This window comes from Geotrypetes seraphini, chromosome 5 (assembly GCF_902459505.1).
Source record: "Geotrypetes seraphini chromosome 5, aGeoSer1.1, whole genome shotgun sequence".
NCBI lineage: Eukaryota > Metazoa > Chordata > Amphibia > Gymnophiona > Dermophiidae > Geotrypetes > Geotrypetes seraphini.
In genome coordinates this window covers 31,907,445-31,925,171 of record NC_047088.1, presented here as the reverse complement: position 1 = coordinate 31,925,171, position 17,727 = coordinate 31,907,445, and the positions used below count along the sequence as shown (strand labels likewise).

At 43.1% G+C, this 17,727-nt stretch overlaps 1 protein-coding gene across 4 annotated transcripts in view; it reads right to left on the bottom strand.

Annotated features, from left to right (window-relative positions):
* Positions 1 to 17,727, bottom strand: part of CD99L2 (CD99 molecule like 2) — a 106,222-nt gene that overhangs the window by 51,564 nt on the left and 36,931 nt on the right. For 3 of the 4 annotated variants that reach the window (XM_033947024.1, XM_033947025.1, XM_033947027.1), the window contains exons 2-3: positions 4,919 to 4,981; positions 2,619 to 2,657 (exon numbers count right to left, since the gene is read on the bottom strand). In XM_033947024.1, the coding sequence (XP_033802915.1) occupies positions 2,619 to 2,657; positions 4,919 to 4,981 (102 nt within the window). The remainder of the gene's footprint in view (positions 1 to 2,618; positions 2,658 to 4,918; positions 4,982 to 17,727) is intronic. The other variant, XM_033947026.1, reaches the window with a different exon arrangement.

Here is a 17,727-nt window from a genome sequence, read left to right as displayed (position 1 = left end):
TATGTTTCCCTGTAATTTGTTATTGATACTTTTTTGCTGTAATTGTATCTCATTTACATGAGCAAGTGTATTCTTGTGAATTAATTTCAAATTTCATAAATTAAAAAAAAAATAAATAAATCTGAATATTAACTATAGTATAGTAGTTTGATCATATCAAATGACTGGAATTTGTTATTTATAGTAGTTTATTCTGTTGGACTAATCACAAATAAGTTACGTTTACAAACACTTCAAATACAGCAATACTGTGTAGAGCAGTGTTCTTCAACCACCGGTCCATGGACCAGTGCCGGTCCACAGAAATTTACTGCCGGTCCACAGGGCCAGCATGTGCATCAGGCCCAAAACAGTGTTATTTAACCGCCGGTCCACGGTGCGATCGATGCGGCGTTATCTTCGAGCCAGCTCCCTCTTCCTATCTGATTCAGTGCACAAAGCCACGGACAGTGGCTCCTACGGGCATCCTGCGCCTGAACCGGAAGCCTTCTCTCTGATGTCACTTCCAGATGAGGCACGGGACGTGCAAGGTGCAATTAGTACTATTATGGGGGCGGTGTCTGGGGTGGAGATTGGGTAGAGATAGGCGGGGTCTAGCCCACAACTTAGCCCAGTATTCTTCAACCGCCGGTCCACGGACCGATGCCGGTCCACAAAATAATTATTTTATTTCTGCTGGTCCATAGGTGTAAAAAAGTTGAAAAACACTGGTGTAGAGCACACAAATTTAACCATGTTATACGGCTGCTGAAAAAATAATCAGCAGAGCAGAGCAGCAAAAATAGACCGCCACCTCTTAAATCTGCTGACCACGACGCCCAACTACAAAACATTCAGGAAAGAACTGAAAACCATACTATTCAAGAAATTTGTCAAATGATCTAACCAAACTGTATCGACCCTTCCCAGATCCCGATGCATACTTATAGCTATCAACCTTGTAATCTCCCTGGGAATGCCCAGGCTAACTTCTTATTGTAAACTGCCTAGAACTGAAAGGTACTGGCGGGATAGAAGACACCAATGTAATGTAATGTAACAATGGCAACTCGTCCTTGCACTGAGAGCCGATTTTTTTCGTTTCTTGTGTCCCATTTACTAAATGTAGCCCTTTATAAAATTATACCATTACTCTGGGTTTGTCTAGAGGGGGAAATTTGTTACTGCAAAAAGCCTCCTTACTGGCCTGGAAATGTATTCTTTTGTTGTGGTGTCAAGCTGAGGCACCCACCATTACTATATGGAGAAATGAAATGTTCAACGTGGATAAATGTAAAATGATGCATGTAGATAACAAAAATCTCATGCACGAATGCAAGATGTCCGGGACGGGACTTGGAGAGACCTCCCAGGAAAGAGACTTGGGAGTTCTAATCGACAAGTCGATGAAGCTGTCCACGCAATGTGCGGCGGCGGCAAAAAGGGCGAACAGAATGCTAGGAATGATAAAGAAGGGGATCACGAACAGATCGGAGAAGGTTATCATGCCGCTGTACCGGACCATGGTGCGCCCTCACCTGGAGTACTGCGTCCAGCACTGGTCACCGTACATGAAGAAGGACACGGTACTACTCGAAAGGGTCCAGAGAAGAGCGACTAAGATGGTTAAGGGGCTGGAGGAGTTGCCGTACAGTGAGAGATTGGAGAAACTGGGCCTCTTCTCCTTTGAAAAGAGGAGACTGAGTTCGAAACATTCAAAATACTGAAGGAGATAGACTTAGTAGATAAGGACAGGTTGTTCACCCTCTCCAAGGTAGGGAGAACAAGAGGGCACTCTCTAAAGTTGAAAGGGGATAGATTCCGTACGAACATAACGAAGTTCTTCTTCACCCAGAGCGTGGTGGAAAACTGGAACGCTCTTCCGGAGTCTGTTATATGGGAAAACACCCTCCAAGGATTCTAGACAAAGTTAGACAAGTTCCTGCTTATGTTCTTATCTGGATGTCCAAAAGGGTGGTCCTGGTCCCTAGAGGAAATTTAGGAGAATCTGGGCTCCTGTTTGGGAGGGCCTGTCCCGTAGAACCAGAAGTTCACTTTTGAACTTTTGACACTGGAGTGCAGGGGTGGAGGTGGGGGGGATCTTTTGGCTAGGGGTTTGGATCCTTTAGGTCTTCGATAAGGATTAACACGGAAGACCTTACTGGTTCCACTATTTTCTATATGTTTGCTGATGTTGTGTTGTATTTACAGAAAAATTTAATTTAAAAAAAATTATAAAATTATACCATAATCTACTGAACTGATATTCGATTGCATGTAGCATAGTGGTTAGAGCAACAGCCTCAGCACCCTGAGGTAGTGGGTTCAAATCCCATGCTGCTTTTTGTGACCCTGGGCAAGTCACTCAATCCTCCATTGACCCAGGGATGTTTGATAAGCATGTGAGCCCACCACGACAGATATGGAATATGCTTGAATATCTGATTGTAAACCACTTAGGTATTTTTATACCGCCTATTAATGTTATCTAACAAAAATTTAAAAAAATAATAAAAATTGAATCTTTGCATTGTTCTAAGCTGCTTTGATTCTTCTTTGGGGAAAAAGTGAGATAGAAATAAAAAAAATAAAAAATCAGCTTCCCTTATGTTCAAGTAATACTTAGCAAGTAAACTCACCTGCTCCAAAGAATGGTTTTCCAGGCGGTTTGGGATCAGCTGAAAAGTAGATGAATAAGTTAAGCCATTTCAAAGCAGGACAAACTTCATAGCCTTCTGGGTTTCTTTTACCAATTTGACCAATAATAGGTTATCATTAGATAACGCATGGAAAAAGACGAAAGGGTCAGGTCGGCATGCTTCTCTTTCCTTTTATTTTTAAAAGTTGACTGTTGAGTTAAATCTGTTCTGTATATTCAGCACCGCAGCCGGTTGTGAGGGGAAGAGAGGCTGAGAGGGAAGAGATATGAAATGTGAAGGGGAGAGCACAGTTAAAATTAATGCAAGCTGGGAGAGGGATGGTCAGACATTTCTAAAGGAAATTTAGCCAGACAATCTAGGCTGCAGGGAAAAGCAGGACTGAAAGTTGATAAGGCACTGTCTCTGTAGCTACTACTTTTGCCTCCCCTTGCAGCCCATTGGTCAGATATTTATAAGGAAGCTTAGCCACACAACAGGCTGCAGGGAAAAGCAGAAATGAAGGTTACTAAGGCACTGTTTCTATAGCTATTGCTCCTGCCTCTCCTTGCAGCTCACTCACCCTACTACTCCCAGCGAAGCTTGGTCTTCCGGGTACTTTGTACTATACTTGCTATACATTGCCTTAGGTAAATTTCTTTAAAAGCGTGCTAAATAAATTCTAACAAAATTTATACCATAAATTTTAACTTAGAAATATTTAGTACTTTCTTTGAAAAATAACTCCGATCTAAGTTGATTCCACTATAGAGCTCACAAGCCCTAATTCTATAAAAGACGCTTAGATCGACACGACTAGCTGATCTAGGCATCTAACTTGCCCCCCTTTTATAAAGCAATGGTAGAGGTTTCTACCACGAGCCGGAGTGCTAAATGCTCCGATGCTCAAAGGAATTCTAGCGGCATTGGAGCATTTATAACTCCGGGCCACAGCAGAAACCTCTACCTCGGCATAGCGAAAGGGAAGGCTAATTATTTAAAAAGCTTAATCGGCACTTTATAATTAGCTTAAATTAAAATTAATTGGGTTGGGTAGGCACCTAAGTCGGTATGCGACTACCAGAAAATAGGTGTGGTTAGGGGCAGATTGTGGGCAGATCTTGGGTGCGTTTTCCATATAGGCACTCAAAAGTGGACTTAAAGGCGCCGGTATTTTAGCCAAGGAAAGTCTGGCATAAATAGGGGGTGCCTAAGATTCAGGCACCTACGTACGAGTGCTTTAAGTTCACTTTAGGTACCGCTAGGCACGATTCTATACACAACGCGTAATTGAAGATCGACAAGTGCTATGCACCGCCATCCTCGGTGTCTAAGCTCCAGGCACCATTTATAGAATCAGGACCACAGAACTTACTTCACTTGAGGACTCAACCGTTGGATCTTATTTTTACCCTATTTTTTCTGTTTTTTGCTTATCTATCTTTCAGCTCACAGTTTTTTGGATGCCTTTACACATACTATAACCTTTGTGGCAACACCGAATCGGTATGTTCTAACACTTTTTTCCTTTACAATATTACGTATTTTTTTCTTTTATGATATTCCGTATTTCTCATCTGCCTTTTTCTCCATTACACCTTTTCATACTTTGGGTCATTTAGGTTGTTCTTCACCGCCCTTTCAAATATATAACAATACATATACAAATATATAATAATAAACATATATCACCTTCATTTGCATGAGCACCATTATCATCCTCTTCATCTAGAACAGTGGTTCCCAAACCTGTCCTGGGGGACCCCCCAGCCAGTCAGGTTTTCAAGATATCCCTAATGAATATGCATGAGAGAGATTTGCAAACCTGTCACTTCCATTATATGCAAATCTCTCTCATGCATATTCATTAGGGATATCTTGAAAACCTGACTGGCTGGGGGTCCCCCAGGACAGGTTTGGGAACCACTGATCTAGAAGATCATTTCTACTTTCTTACATCCTTATATATCTCCATAGGACCCCAGAGGAAGGTTATTCATAACCGAAACATGGACCATGTCAGGTCCACACCACATATTTTTCTATGTGTTATATGGATTCAACATTTGTCTGCATTGCTTTTATTTGTGAAGATTATTATTAAACTTTAACATCAAGATTGTCGTCTCCACAGCTGTTTTTTGTTCTTTGGTTTCTCCTTTTTTGCTGTGGACCCATTTGCATGAATAGTGTTTGTATTTATTATCTGAGTCCCCCTTCCTGCCCTCTCCTGTCCCCCAAAATGTGGATAACAGTTCTGCATAATATGAATTAAAATGCCACTCCGTGATGGTAGTACATACGTTTCTTTGTTGGCACGTCAACCATTGCATCTTCTAACCTGAAGTCGTCATCAGTCCCATAGGCTGAAACACAACAGAGGACAAGACAGACAATGAGGTGCAATATGTCAGCGCTGCACAGGACCTACCCACAATTCAGCTGGACTGACTTAAAGGCTCCTGGGAAGCAGTACAGCTCTAAGCCCTGGTCTCATCCTTAAGGTGATGTCCTTGTTGGCTTTTTATTTGCATGCTACAGGAGTCTGAGTTCAAAAGGAAATCATGCCTACTTGCACAAAAGATGCCCTCAGATCAGAAGGCTCTATAGAGGAAAAATGCTGGGAAGCAGAGAGATGCTGAATTCCTCGATATATAAAAACAGAGACGCTTAGGGAGGGATACCCAGAAAGGACACATACTCACACACATAGGCATTCAGACACCAAGAAAGACACCTTTCCACATTAATTCTTGTCCTGAATCTTACACTTCAGAGCATCTGCTTTATAAAAAATCTATGGTAAGGGCTGTATATTTGTTTAAAAAAAACAAACAAACCCAAACACCCCCAACACCAACACCTTTTCTGTATATTTTGCTAAATCCACTGCCTCTGAGAAGTATACCACAGGACCTCTCAGGACCATCTAAATCAAAATCAAAATACAGTATTACATAATACTTTGAAAACATAGGACCCAATATTCACCAACAATGTGCATTTTCAATCAATATATGAATAATGTCAGACCAAAAATCTTTCTATCTGGTTGGAGTAAGGGATAAGCTGAGAAATTATTTGGATAGCAGCAATTTTCAGCAGTTATCCAGATGATTTGTGTCTAGTTTAGGCTGGTTGAATGGTAATTCTAAACCAAATGGATAGAAGAGGCAGCAAGGCTTACTTTATACATATAGGCCTGGATTTTGTAAAATGATGCCTAAATTTAGACACAAAAAACAAAACAAATGAGCGCTATTTTATAAACAGCCCCTGCCCTCTGGAACGCTCTCCCGTCTGACATTCGACTTGAAGAATCCCTCGATAAATTTAAGAGCAAACTTAAAACATTCTTATTCAGTAGGACCAGATCCCCTGCTAATTCCACTTTGTACAGTGATGAATGAAGACCACTTTTAAGAAGCGACACCCCCCTCCTTTGTTTTCCCCTCCCCCTCATACCTTCCTTTTAAAATTTATTTTTATGTTGATTTCCGTACTGCATATGATTTCCGGACTGTGGTTCAAACGTTGATCCTGAGTAGAGTGGACTATTGTAATTCACTATGCTTAGGCGTTGAGGGCTTTGCAAATGCTTATCAACTCCGCTGCAAGATTAATCACAGGGGCTCCAAGGAGTACCCATATAACTCCTGTGTTGAAGAAACTACACTGGTTACCTATAAGAGTGCAGTTTAAGATTGTTGCGATAATACCTCAGACATTATATCATGCTTCCCCTCAAAGATCTTACAAGAATTCTTTGAGATCTATAAACCGAGAAGAGAGTTTAGAGATGTAAATTGGATGAAATTAAGTTTGGAGGGTAGAATGTCGACTATGCATGCTAGGATCGGAGCATCAATGATATCTGTGGCTGGCGTAGAACTATGGAACGCCTTGCCTGGGATCCTGAGGTTTTGTATGGGGAGGATGAATTTTAAGAAAATGCTGAAAACTTCAATTATTTGCCAATGCCTTCTTATGCTAAGGGATAGTTCAGTCGATAATTGCCTTTTAGAATTCTTTTGACAGCAATGTATGATTTAAAGCTGGATTGTATTTCTGAATTGATTAAATTTGTGCTCTATCCTTGTTTATAACAGGGATGATTAATGGTGTTGTTTAGACATGTCTATGTTATATCGCAGGGAAACAAGATTTTATGTATGTGATATGGAAACCGCATAGTTGTATGTGGTATATAAATTTTTAAATAAATAAATGTATTTCACACTGCCCCAACCCCAGAACCTCTCGTACCAAAATTGTCTGTGTTTCGTTACTTATGTTACACTTATGAAATGTTCCCCTTTCTTTTAAAATTGTACTTTAATTTTAGTATTGTAAACCAACCGGGTACTCGCTGATGGTCGGTATATTAAGTATAGAAACTTGGCAAGTTGGACACCATTTATAAAATAAGGCATAGCGCTGGGATCATAGAAACAAGATGGCAGATAAAGGCCAAATGGCACACCCAGTCTGCCCATCCGCAGAAACCACTATCTCGGTGCTCAACATTGGACGCAAGGATTTTACACCAACTGAAACCAACCTCCGGGGATGGGTGAATGTTGGCGTAACAATCCACTCTCTCCTCTGGCAAACAATAACTGCAGTTCTGAACCAAAAGGATAACTTAGAACAATGTATCGCAAACTGTGTGCTGCGGCACCCTAGTGTGCCCCAACGAGATGCTGATAAGGAGGGGAGGCGCTGGCTGACTGCTTATAAGATGTGCCTCTCGCCACAAGAGGAAAGTCCTGCATGCAGTCAGCCGGCGCAGACAACTCCCCTCCAGGATTTCCCGCCGGTGAAGTGACAGGTTCAGGGTCGTGGCCACATGCATGGATGTCGACATGATGACATAATGCATGTGCATGACATCATCGCATCAACATATGCGCACTTCCGGGTGCCTTTTGGCCGGGGCACTGGGTTTAGTATGCTGACGGCCAAAAAATTTGCAGGACACTGACTTAGAACTAGTCTTCAAGCAAAGGGGATAAAGTCACCACAATAGCAAAACTACAGGCAGAAGAGGCAGAAACCTAAAACAGGATCAAACACTTGCCATCTCTTATTAGTTCCATCAGGATGCTCCACTCCCATGGGTCTCTTTATCTCTTACTTCTGAACCCTTTCAGAGCTGGGCACATCAATGCAGCTTTCTTCTCCGTGTCCTTTCCTGCTTCGCAGGACCAGAATCCCCTGTTGTTCTCGAGTTTCTCCAACTGCCGCACTCCTTTCTCTTTCTCCTTACAAAGGGTTGCCAGATTTCCTCTTTAAAAAAAAAAACACAGAGGACATCTGGCCCTGCCTCCAGCCAAACCTCCCGTCTCCTTCCCTGAGGTCTGGAGGGACCTCTGTGCTTGCACGGACATCGATGCGATGTCACGCATACGTGCATGCAAATGACATCATCGCATCAACGTCCACGCCTGCGCAGATAGTCTCCAAACACGGCCCCGAGCTCAGGGACTTCCAAAATCTGGACAAACTGCCGGGTGTTGGAAATCCCTCCGGGCACCTAAAAAAAAAAAAAAAGGACACGCCTGGGTTTTCCTGGACATCTGGCAATCCTATCCTTACAAGTTCTCCATTCCAACTTATACTTAAAGAGTGGGTAGGGTTGGGCAGACTGGATGGACCATTCGGGCCTTTATCTGCCGTCATCTACTATGTTACTATGTTAGTTGCAAGCAAGTGCCGAAGCGTCAGCAGCTCTGTCACTGCTCACCGCGTCTTTACAGTATTGCTGGGTTAGCTAAAATCCTCGATCCCTTCCAGAGCCTGGTACAATGGCTAGGGTATCAAAGTTGTAAAACCTTCCTCTTACTAAGTGATACAATGGCTAGGGAAGCAAGAGCCAAAAACAAGGAATTTAAACAGGGCTGACATTTTCTCCTATCATTATTTGGAAGTAAAACAAATGACAGAAGTGTGTAACCTGCACAGAATGGCAGGTGCAATGCTAAACAGGCACAGAAGACGTAACCTGCATGTTGCACAAAGTCATCTTACTTGGAAGACTAGAGAGAAACCATGTCATCTGTTACTATGTATTATGCTGCCATCAGCTGGTCAAATGAGAAAACTGCATCGACAATGCATCTTTGTTTGAGATAAATGCTTTTTTATCCCGCTGTAAAGCATAAAACTATAAAAGATTATTGGATAACTTTGCTTTAATATTTGAACACTTTTTGAGTTTTGCACGATTTTGCACTTGGAGGTTTTTGGCCAGTGACTGGTTTTAGCCTGTTGACCACGTATTAATCTGGAACGTATGTTGAGTCTATGGAATTCAACAGCGGAGATTGAGTATTGTAATGTATAATTCCTGTGAACTTATTCCTTTTTTTAAATCAATTTTGATTTTTTTCTAAATCAACATTTATTGTGTGCTTTAGTGTATAAGGAAACACCTACCCCCACCCCCACTAATTGTCAGCAGCTTTCAGAATAGCCTGTGGCCCAATCACATCTGTCTGTCTCTTAGAACCTACAGAGGGCAGCACTTTCACACTGAATTCAGCGAAACATTCAGCAAGGATTCATTACAGTTCAGAGACTTAGGAATGGTTAATTCTTGTTTTGATCTTTTCATATATTTAGTATTGGAAAAATAAAACTTATTTAGAAGTTAAGAACCAAGCCTACTTTTGTGTATCGAGCCATGTCGGAGCTGCAGTATCTCTTCATAAGCACAGAATAATATCCCAAGGAGATACCAATTTTGACAGCCCAGTCCTAAGCAAACAGGTTGATGCAGACAGCCCACACTAGGACCAGGTCCGGGAAAGAAAGCCACTGCCAATGGCCCAGAGCTAGATCTAAGAGATGCACCTGTTGGATAGCTCACCTGGAAATGTTCCCTGCTGCCAGACCATACAGAAGAGACCAGGATACGCAGTTTAACTCTACCTGTAACCACATAGCTTAGAAACTTCTCGGTCATGGCCTTGCTGTCTTAGCTCAGCGATTCCTTTTTGTTGTTGGTGTGTGTCTGTTTGTCTTGGCTACATTATAAGCTGAACAATCACTCAAAGGCAAGAGTAGGAATAAACTCAATGCGCATACAGAAACACACTACTCTCTTCGGGAGAAGCGGGGATGAGCCTGCACAGACAACCTCAATAATGTGGAGAAAAAAACAGACCTCAGTGTACACAGCGCACTCCTCAAAGAGGCAAAGCCACTATAGTCAAGTTGAGGTTGTTTGTTCAGGCTCATCCTCGCTTCTCCTGAAACAAGTCTCCCTCCGTATTCGCTGCGATAGGGGATTAACAGAACCGCAAATACAGAAAAAACGCAAATAACTTTTTCATATGTTATTCACTGTTTTCTATTAAAAACCATCGTGAATATAGTGAAACTGTGAATAACATGGTGGGAGACCTGGCCTGTTTCTGAAAGAGAGGCAAAACACGGTGAAGAAAATGCTGGGAATCGGCGATTTTCTCTGTAAATGCTTGGAATCAGCGATTTCTCTATGCAAGTTGACGTAATTTGGGGGGGAGGAGCCTGCAAGCTAAAAACCGTGAATAATCGAAACCTCAAATGCTGAAATCGCGAATACGGAGGGAGAAGTGTATTGGGTTTACATTATAAGCTCTCATCCCATGTATCCCTGCTATGCACTCAGAAAAAAGGAAAAAGTCCACAGAATGATATCTTACAACACCAAAGCTCTGCTGTTGAATTCCAAAGACTCTACACATACTTGATATTATCAAAGAAAAAGACGGAGGGCTCCTTTTACTAAGGTGCGCTAGTGATTTTAGCGCACAGCATTACCACGTGCGCTAACCCTGCGCTACGCGCCAAAAACTAACGCCAGCTCAATGGTGGTGTTAGCGTCTAGGGCGCGCGCTAAAATCGCTAGAGCAGTTTAATAAAGGGAGCCCTTAGTAGAGAAAGAGATTGTTCACCCTCTCCGAGGTGGAGAGAACCAGAGGGCCCTCTCTAAAGTTAAAATGGGATAGATTTCGTGCAAACGTAAGGAAGTTCTTCTTCACCCAGAGAGTGGTAGAAACCTGGAACACTCTTCCGGAGGCTGTTATAGGGGAAAACACCTTCCAGGGATTCAAGACAAAGTTGGACAAGTTCCTGCTAAACCAGAATCTACGCGGGTAAGGTTAGACTCAGTTAGGGCGCTGGTCTTTGTCCTAAGGGCCATCGCGGGAGTGGACTGCTGGGCACGATGGACCACAGGTCTGACCCAGCAGTGGCAATTCTTATGTTCTTATAAGTGGGGGGGGGGTTTTAATCGCACTTAAAAGCATTAAACATCATTGAAAAATGTTGCTTTATTATTTGAGCACTCTTTGAGCTTTGCACGATTTTGCATGTGGGGGTTCTTGGCCCGCGATTGGTTTTATTTTTGCTATGCATTACACAAATCATTATGGCTCCCAAGCCGCATTAGGATGTTTTTTTTTTTATCGCCAGCCATTGCGGTAAAAGCTCTGACGCTCATAGAATTCCTATGAGTGTCGGAACTTTTACTGCAGCAGCTGGCAATAAATACATTTAAAAAACCCTAATGCAGCTTGATAAAAGGGGACCAATGTGATAAGCAGGAGCACGCTACAGGGCTTCAAAGAAGGTTTGGATAGGTACCTGGAGGACAAAGGGATTGAGGGGTACAGATAGGAGTGGAGGTAGGTTTAGGGCTAGGATTAGAGGTAAGTTACAAAATTAGTCTGGGACCACTGTTCAGGCAGTGGGCCTGATGGGCCGCCGCGGGAGCGGACCGCTGGTCTGCCTCAGCGGAGGCAACTTCTTATGTTCTTATACTAATGGACGGAAGAAGAGGAAAAGCAAGAAAAGGGGGAAAGGGAAAGCGAGAAATGTAAAGATGCAAAAATAGAAAAAAAGCATCAGAAAAAGGTTTCAAGTAAAAAGAGTAAACTATGGGCCTCTTTTACAAAGGCGCGGTAAGCATTTTAGCGCGGATTTAGCGTGCGCCGAATCAACGCACGTTCTAACCGCTAACGCAGCCATAGGATCGCATGCCCGCGTTAGCGTTTAGCGCATGTTTAGCGCGCGATATTTACCGCACGCTAAAAAGCAAAGCGCACCTTTGTAAAAGAGGGGAGGGGTAAGGGATCCTTTTATTAAGGCACACTAAACCGATTTTGCACACGCTAAATGCTAAGGCATCCATTATATTCGATGAGCGCCTAACATTTAGTGCACGCTAAATCGGTTAGCTCACCTTGATAAAAGGACCCCTAAATTTATCAAAGAAAAGGAAAAAAAACAACAAGCAAAAAAAAAAAAAAAAAAAGAATTTTTGTTGGCTGGCAAACAAATTTCCTAAATATTTTTCCAACCTTGTAAATGTCTAAAAACCATTGTGGCTGTCAAGCATAATCAGTTAAAAATTCCATTGCATAATACAGTAATTTGGTTCACTTTTGTCAATTAGGGTCTCTTTTACAAAGCAACAGCAGTAGCGTTTTCTCCTCGGCAAATTGCACCAAAGCCCATAGGAACTGGATGGGCTTTGGTGCATTTGCCGTGGCAGAATCGCTACTGCTGTTGCTTTGTAAAAGAGGCCCCTTAACCACTAAACTCATCTCATCAAACTGAAAAATATATACTGCACTCCTATTGTATCCACAGGATGGTACAGAAGTAGGAATATCTCAATACGTCATACCAGTAGTCTAGACATGAAATAATGGCTGGCTTTAGCCAATCCTCCTAATCTCTACTTTTCTATATGCATCACATTAATTACTATTGACGCAGCCTAGATTCATTGTTATTTGTCTTGATAAATTCATGCTTTTACATCTGAAAGCATGCTGAGTAATTAATATCCTTTGGGTCGGCTAAATACTGCAGCACTGCAAGAGAATATTAACATGGCTTTGCTCTTATTCCTGCTGATAAATGGATTTCACTGCCCCCATCTGAGCTCCAGCCTACTTCATGAATAAATGTAATGGCTCACCAGCAAGGACACTAACCGTACTCCATCGGGGAAACAGCTTATCAGTATAGCAAAAGAAACCTTCACATTCACCCGCCATCGTGGCCTATTTTATTCCAATTTTACTGATTGAAATGTCACTTCATCTGACATCTATTTCTAAATTACACTTGGCAAACAAGAAAGGTTTACACATAAACTCAAAGGCCTCTAAATTATTATGAATGTGTCTTTCACACTCATGGGGCACTGAATCGCACTTATCGCTTGCCGGATGAAAATCAGCCCATAGATAAATTCATTCTTTCAGAGGTTTATAGTTCAGGGTGGCCCCTCGTGATATGAACGCTGGCGATATGAGAAAGGCTCTGAAAGTAACTGCAATAAAGCACATAAGGCTCTTTTTAAAAAACCACACTACAAAGAACGGTTAGACAAACTGCAGCTATACTCGCTCGAGGAGCGCAGAGAGAGGGGGGACATGATCGAGACATTCAAGTATCTCACGGGCTGCATCGAGGCGGAGGAGGATATCTTCTTTTTCAGGGGACCCACGGCAACAAGAGGGCATCCGTGGAAAATCAGAGGAGGGAAACTACAAGGTGACACCAAGAAATTATTTTTCACTGAAAGGGTGGTTGATCGTTGGAATAGTCCTCCACTGCAGGTGATTGAGGCCAGCAGCGTGCCTGATTTTAAGGCCAAATGGGATCGACATGTGGGTTCTATTCACTAGGCAAAGGTAGGGGAGGGTCATTAGGGTGGGCAGACTAGATGGGCCGTGGCCCTTATCTGCCGTCTATTTCTATGTTTCAACGCGCGGAATAGCGCACGCTAAATTGCCGCGTGCGCTAGCCGCTACCGCCTCCTTTTGAGCAGGCGGTAGATTTCCAGATAGCGTGCGCTAATCCGGTGCCCATAGCATCATAGTAAATTACGGCAGATAAAGGCCCGAATGGTCCATCCAGTCTGCCCAACCGCACATGCTCCATAAATGAATCATTTAATTTAAATGGTCCCTTTCCTTAGATATTTCTAGGCCAGAAACCCAGAGCCCTGGCCGGTAGTGTGCTTAGGTTCTATCTATCAAGGTACATCTCTCTTAAGAGTCACATTTAAATAATTAAACACAAAAATCACTACTACTACTATTTCTATAGCGCTGAAGGGCATATGCAGCGCTGTACATTTTTGACATTAAATAGACAGTCCCTGCTCGGAAGAGCTTACAATCTAACTTGGACGGACAGACATGACATATAGTATTGGGGATGCCGATTCCAAGGTGAGAAGTGGCACTGTAGGAGTTGAAGGCAGTCTTGAAGAGACTTTTAGCTTGGACTTGAAGACTGCCAGAGACATAGACCGCCATAGGAATTCGGGCAGTTTGTTCCAAGCATAGGGTGCAGCAAGATAGAAGGGACGAAGTCTGGAGTTGGCAGAGGAAGAGAAGGGCACAGATAGGAGGGACTTACCAGTTGAGCGGAGCTCGTGAAGGGGAACATAGGGGAGAGAAGTGAAGAGAGAGATAATGAGGGGCAGCCGAGTGAATGCATTTGTAGGACAGTAATTGTATTTGGAATTGGATGGGAAGCCAATGAAGTGACTTTAGGAGAGGGGTAACGTGAGTATAGCGGCTCTCATGGAATACGAGTCGAGCATCCGAATTCTTGGCGGACAGAAGTGGAGAAAGATGGCAGAGCAGAAGACCTGACAGTAGTGATTTGCAGTAACTTAACTGCAAGATGATGAGGGCGTGGATAAAGGGTTTTTTTGGAAGTGTGCTCAGAGAGGAAAGGTCGGATTTTGGTAATATATAGAGGAAGAAGCAGCAAGTTTTAAAGATCTGTTGTATCTGGGTGGAGAAGGAGAGAGAGAGAGAAGTCAAAGATGACCCGAAGATTGCAAGCAGACAAGACAGGAAGGACAGAGAGAACAGGGGAAATGGGGAGGTGGGTTTAGGCAGGACAATGAGCAGCTCCATTTTAGCCATATTCAGTTTTAGATGGCAGTGAGACATCCAGGCAGCAATGTCAGACAGACAGGCTGAGATTCGGGTCTGGGATGCAGTAGAGATGTCCGGTGCGGAGAGGTAACATAGTAGATGATGGCAGATAAAGACCCGGATGGTCCATCCAGTCTGCCCAACCTGATTCAAATTAAATTTTTTTTTTTTTTCTTCTTAGCTATTTCTGGGCAAAAATCCAAAGCTCTACCCGGTACTATGCTTGGGCTCCAACTGCTGAAGTCTCTGTCAAAGCTCACTCCAGCCCATCTACACCCTCTCAGCCATTGAAGCCCTCTCCAGCCCATCCTCAACCAAAAGGCCATATACAGACACATAGGGCTCCTTTTGCTAAGGTGCGCTAGGGCTTTAAACGCACGCTACATTGCCGTGCGCGCTAGGCCTTAACGCCAGCATTGAGCTGGCCTTAGTTCTAGAAGCGTAGCGCGCGGTAATTTCCTGCGTGTGCTAAAAACGTTAACGCACCTTAGTAAAAGGAGCCCATAGAGAGTTAACAGAATATAAGTGATATTGGAAACCATGGGAGGAGATCAGTGTGCCAAGTGAGCAGGTGTAGATTAAGGGGGGGGAAAAAAAGGAGTTTAGCATCCCTTTAGTTGGTAGAAAAAGAAAGGCCAGGCATCAACATCACCCAGTGCAAGCTTAAACAAAGAAAATAAAACTTCACACTGTAGTATTGCACACTAGGAAGTTCTTCTTCACTGAAAGGGTGGTTGATCGCCGGAATAGTCTTCCACTTCAGGTTATTGAGGCCAGCAGCGTGCCAGATTTTAAGGCCAGATGGGATAGACATGTGGGATCTATCCGCAAAGACAGATAGGGAGGGTCATTGGGGTGGGCAGACTTGATGGGCCGTGGCTCTTATCTGCCGTCTATTTATATGTTTCTATTCTTTTAATATACTGGACATGACGATAACCTTATGGCTACAGCAGCAGGCCGAGAAGCAGGGAAGCAAGACTTTAAATACTGCTGCTACTACTACTATTTGTTATTCTATATCACTGTACATTAAACACGCAAGAGATGGTCCCCGCTCGCAAGAACTTACAATCTAATTATGACAGACCCAGCAGTGGCAATTCTTATGTTCTTATAAGTGGGGGGGGGGGGGGTTTAATCGCAAAGCTGTTCTGAGCCACTTTCTCCTTTCTTAGTTAGCTTCTTGGGAAATTCCACGCACTCCAGGATCTTCTTTATCCGTAGTCTGATGAAGACACGAGCTTTGACCTTTGCTTTAGACAGATTAAGGAAGATGTCTTGAAGGTACATGAAGGCTGCGAACTCCTTATCTAAAGCTCTGACAAATTGTTTCATTAGGCACAATTTGATTTGCAGAGGTGGCATCAGCACCTTCCAGGGGTCCACCAGCGGTTCCCATTTGACGTTGTTTCTACTCACAGAAAACTCAGTCCACTGTGGCCAATCCCACCTTTGGTTGTGCACCTTTGTGTCCCTGCTGTCCCAAAGGCAGAGATAGCAAGAAAACCTGGTAAAACTACCTTGGAGACCTATTAGGAATGCCACCATTTTGAAGTCTCCGATGACCTCCCAGCCATACTCATCATACTTCAAGGCGCCTAGTAAGGTCTTGATGTTGAAATCCTCTTTGAAATGCACCGAGTAAGCCAGTAGAATAAATGGGTACTTATTTCCATTATGGAACGCCATGGCTTTGATGCTCCTTGATGAGCCGTCAGTGAAAAGAGTGAGGGAGACACCACTCTTTCAGATTACAGGTGATTCCAATTGCCTCAAATAGACTGGTCACAATGTGGCAGAAACAGAGTCCATCTTGACGGTTGAAGAATGTGGAAAAAGCTTGGCGACACTTCCTCTGATCAGTTACGTGCACACTTTCATCCAACAAGTTCCACTACTTGAGCTTAGATGTCAACAACATCGTATAAGACACACTATATCATGTCAATCATAAGAGTGCCAGCACTACTGGATGGAAGGGAAGGGAGGGGAGGTGCAATTGTCGGCCTTCAAAAAGTGCATATAAAACATGCCTTTAGTACACGCCCTTAATACACATGTTCGAGACTTGTGCTTTTGAGATTTTTTCCCCCAAGACTATTTTGCTATAACTTAAGTGAAGCATGTGGGTTTTTTAAAATTTTTATCATGAGCCACAGTCAGAAACATGCACCCGAGATGAGCTTTTCACAAGACTAGAACTCCCAGACCAGCCGGTAATTTTTGGTCACTAAAAGCCAGCGCTTCGTTTGGAGATTCACCCGGCGATGATGGAGAATCACCCGGAGTGCTCATTTAAATATTAATGAGCCCATTTTAATAGTAATGACCTCACTGTACTAGCAGAGTCAAGGGCCGTAAGGAAGCTCAGGAAAGACCACGGTGAGCCATTTTCATAATCGGATGGTAAAATATGAGGGTAAATCAAAAAGTAAAGGTAAATTACATTTAACGGCTTTAAAAGAAGTAACTGAGCAATATCACATTTCCACATAGTCCCCATGCAAGACAACGCGTTTGTTGTATCTTTCAACTGCATTCCTGCAGATAAGTTTTTCGGCTGGTCCCAAAGCCAGGTGAGGACCGCTTCGTTTACTTCATCATGCTTTGTCTTTTGCTCTCTGGGTCAGAGTGATGCGCTGGTGACAATTCTCTCCACAATACTCAGATCTTCTTCATATCATCTCAGGAACTGGGTCGCAACCTCCACATGTCGTTGCTTATGTAGATCAGTAAGCTGTTTGGGAAACCCATCGTGCGTAGACTTTCCTGTATCCCAAGTCATCATGCATTATGGCAAATACAGATCCATAGCCGATATCCAAATTTGCAGCCAACTCAAGACACCATTATCTGTCAGTCTTCTCTAACCAAGGCCATCCGCCCTATCAGTGTGCACGTTGTTGATGAGTGACCAGAACGACCTTCGCGATTACATCTGTTCTTCCTGCTTTAAACCTTTCTACTCACTTATAAGCCTTTCATTGATTCATGGTACTATGTCCATACTGCGTCAATATCTGACCATGAATTTCCAGAGGTTTCACTCCCTCTGCCCAAAGAAAGCGCACTACTGCACATTGTTCTTCAATGGTGCAGTACCCAAATCTGGAATTCTGGAATCTGTTTCAGCACCCCAAATCTGGAATTCT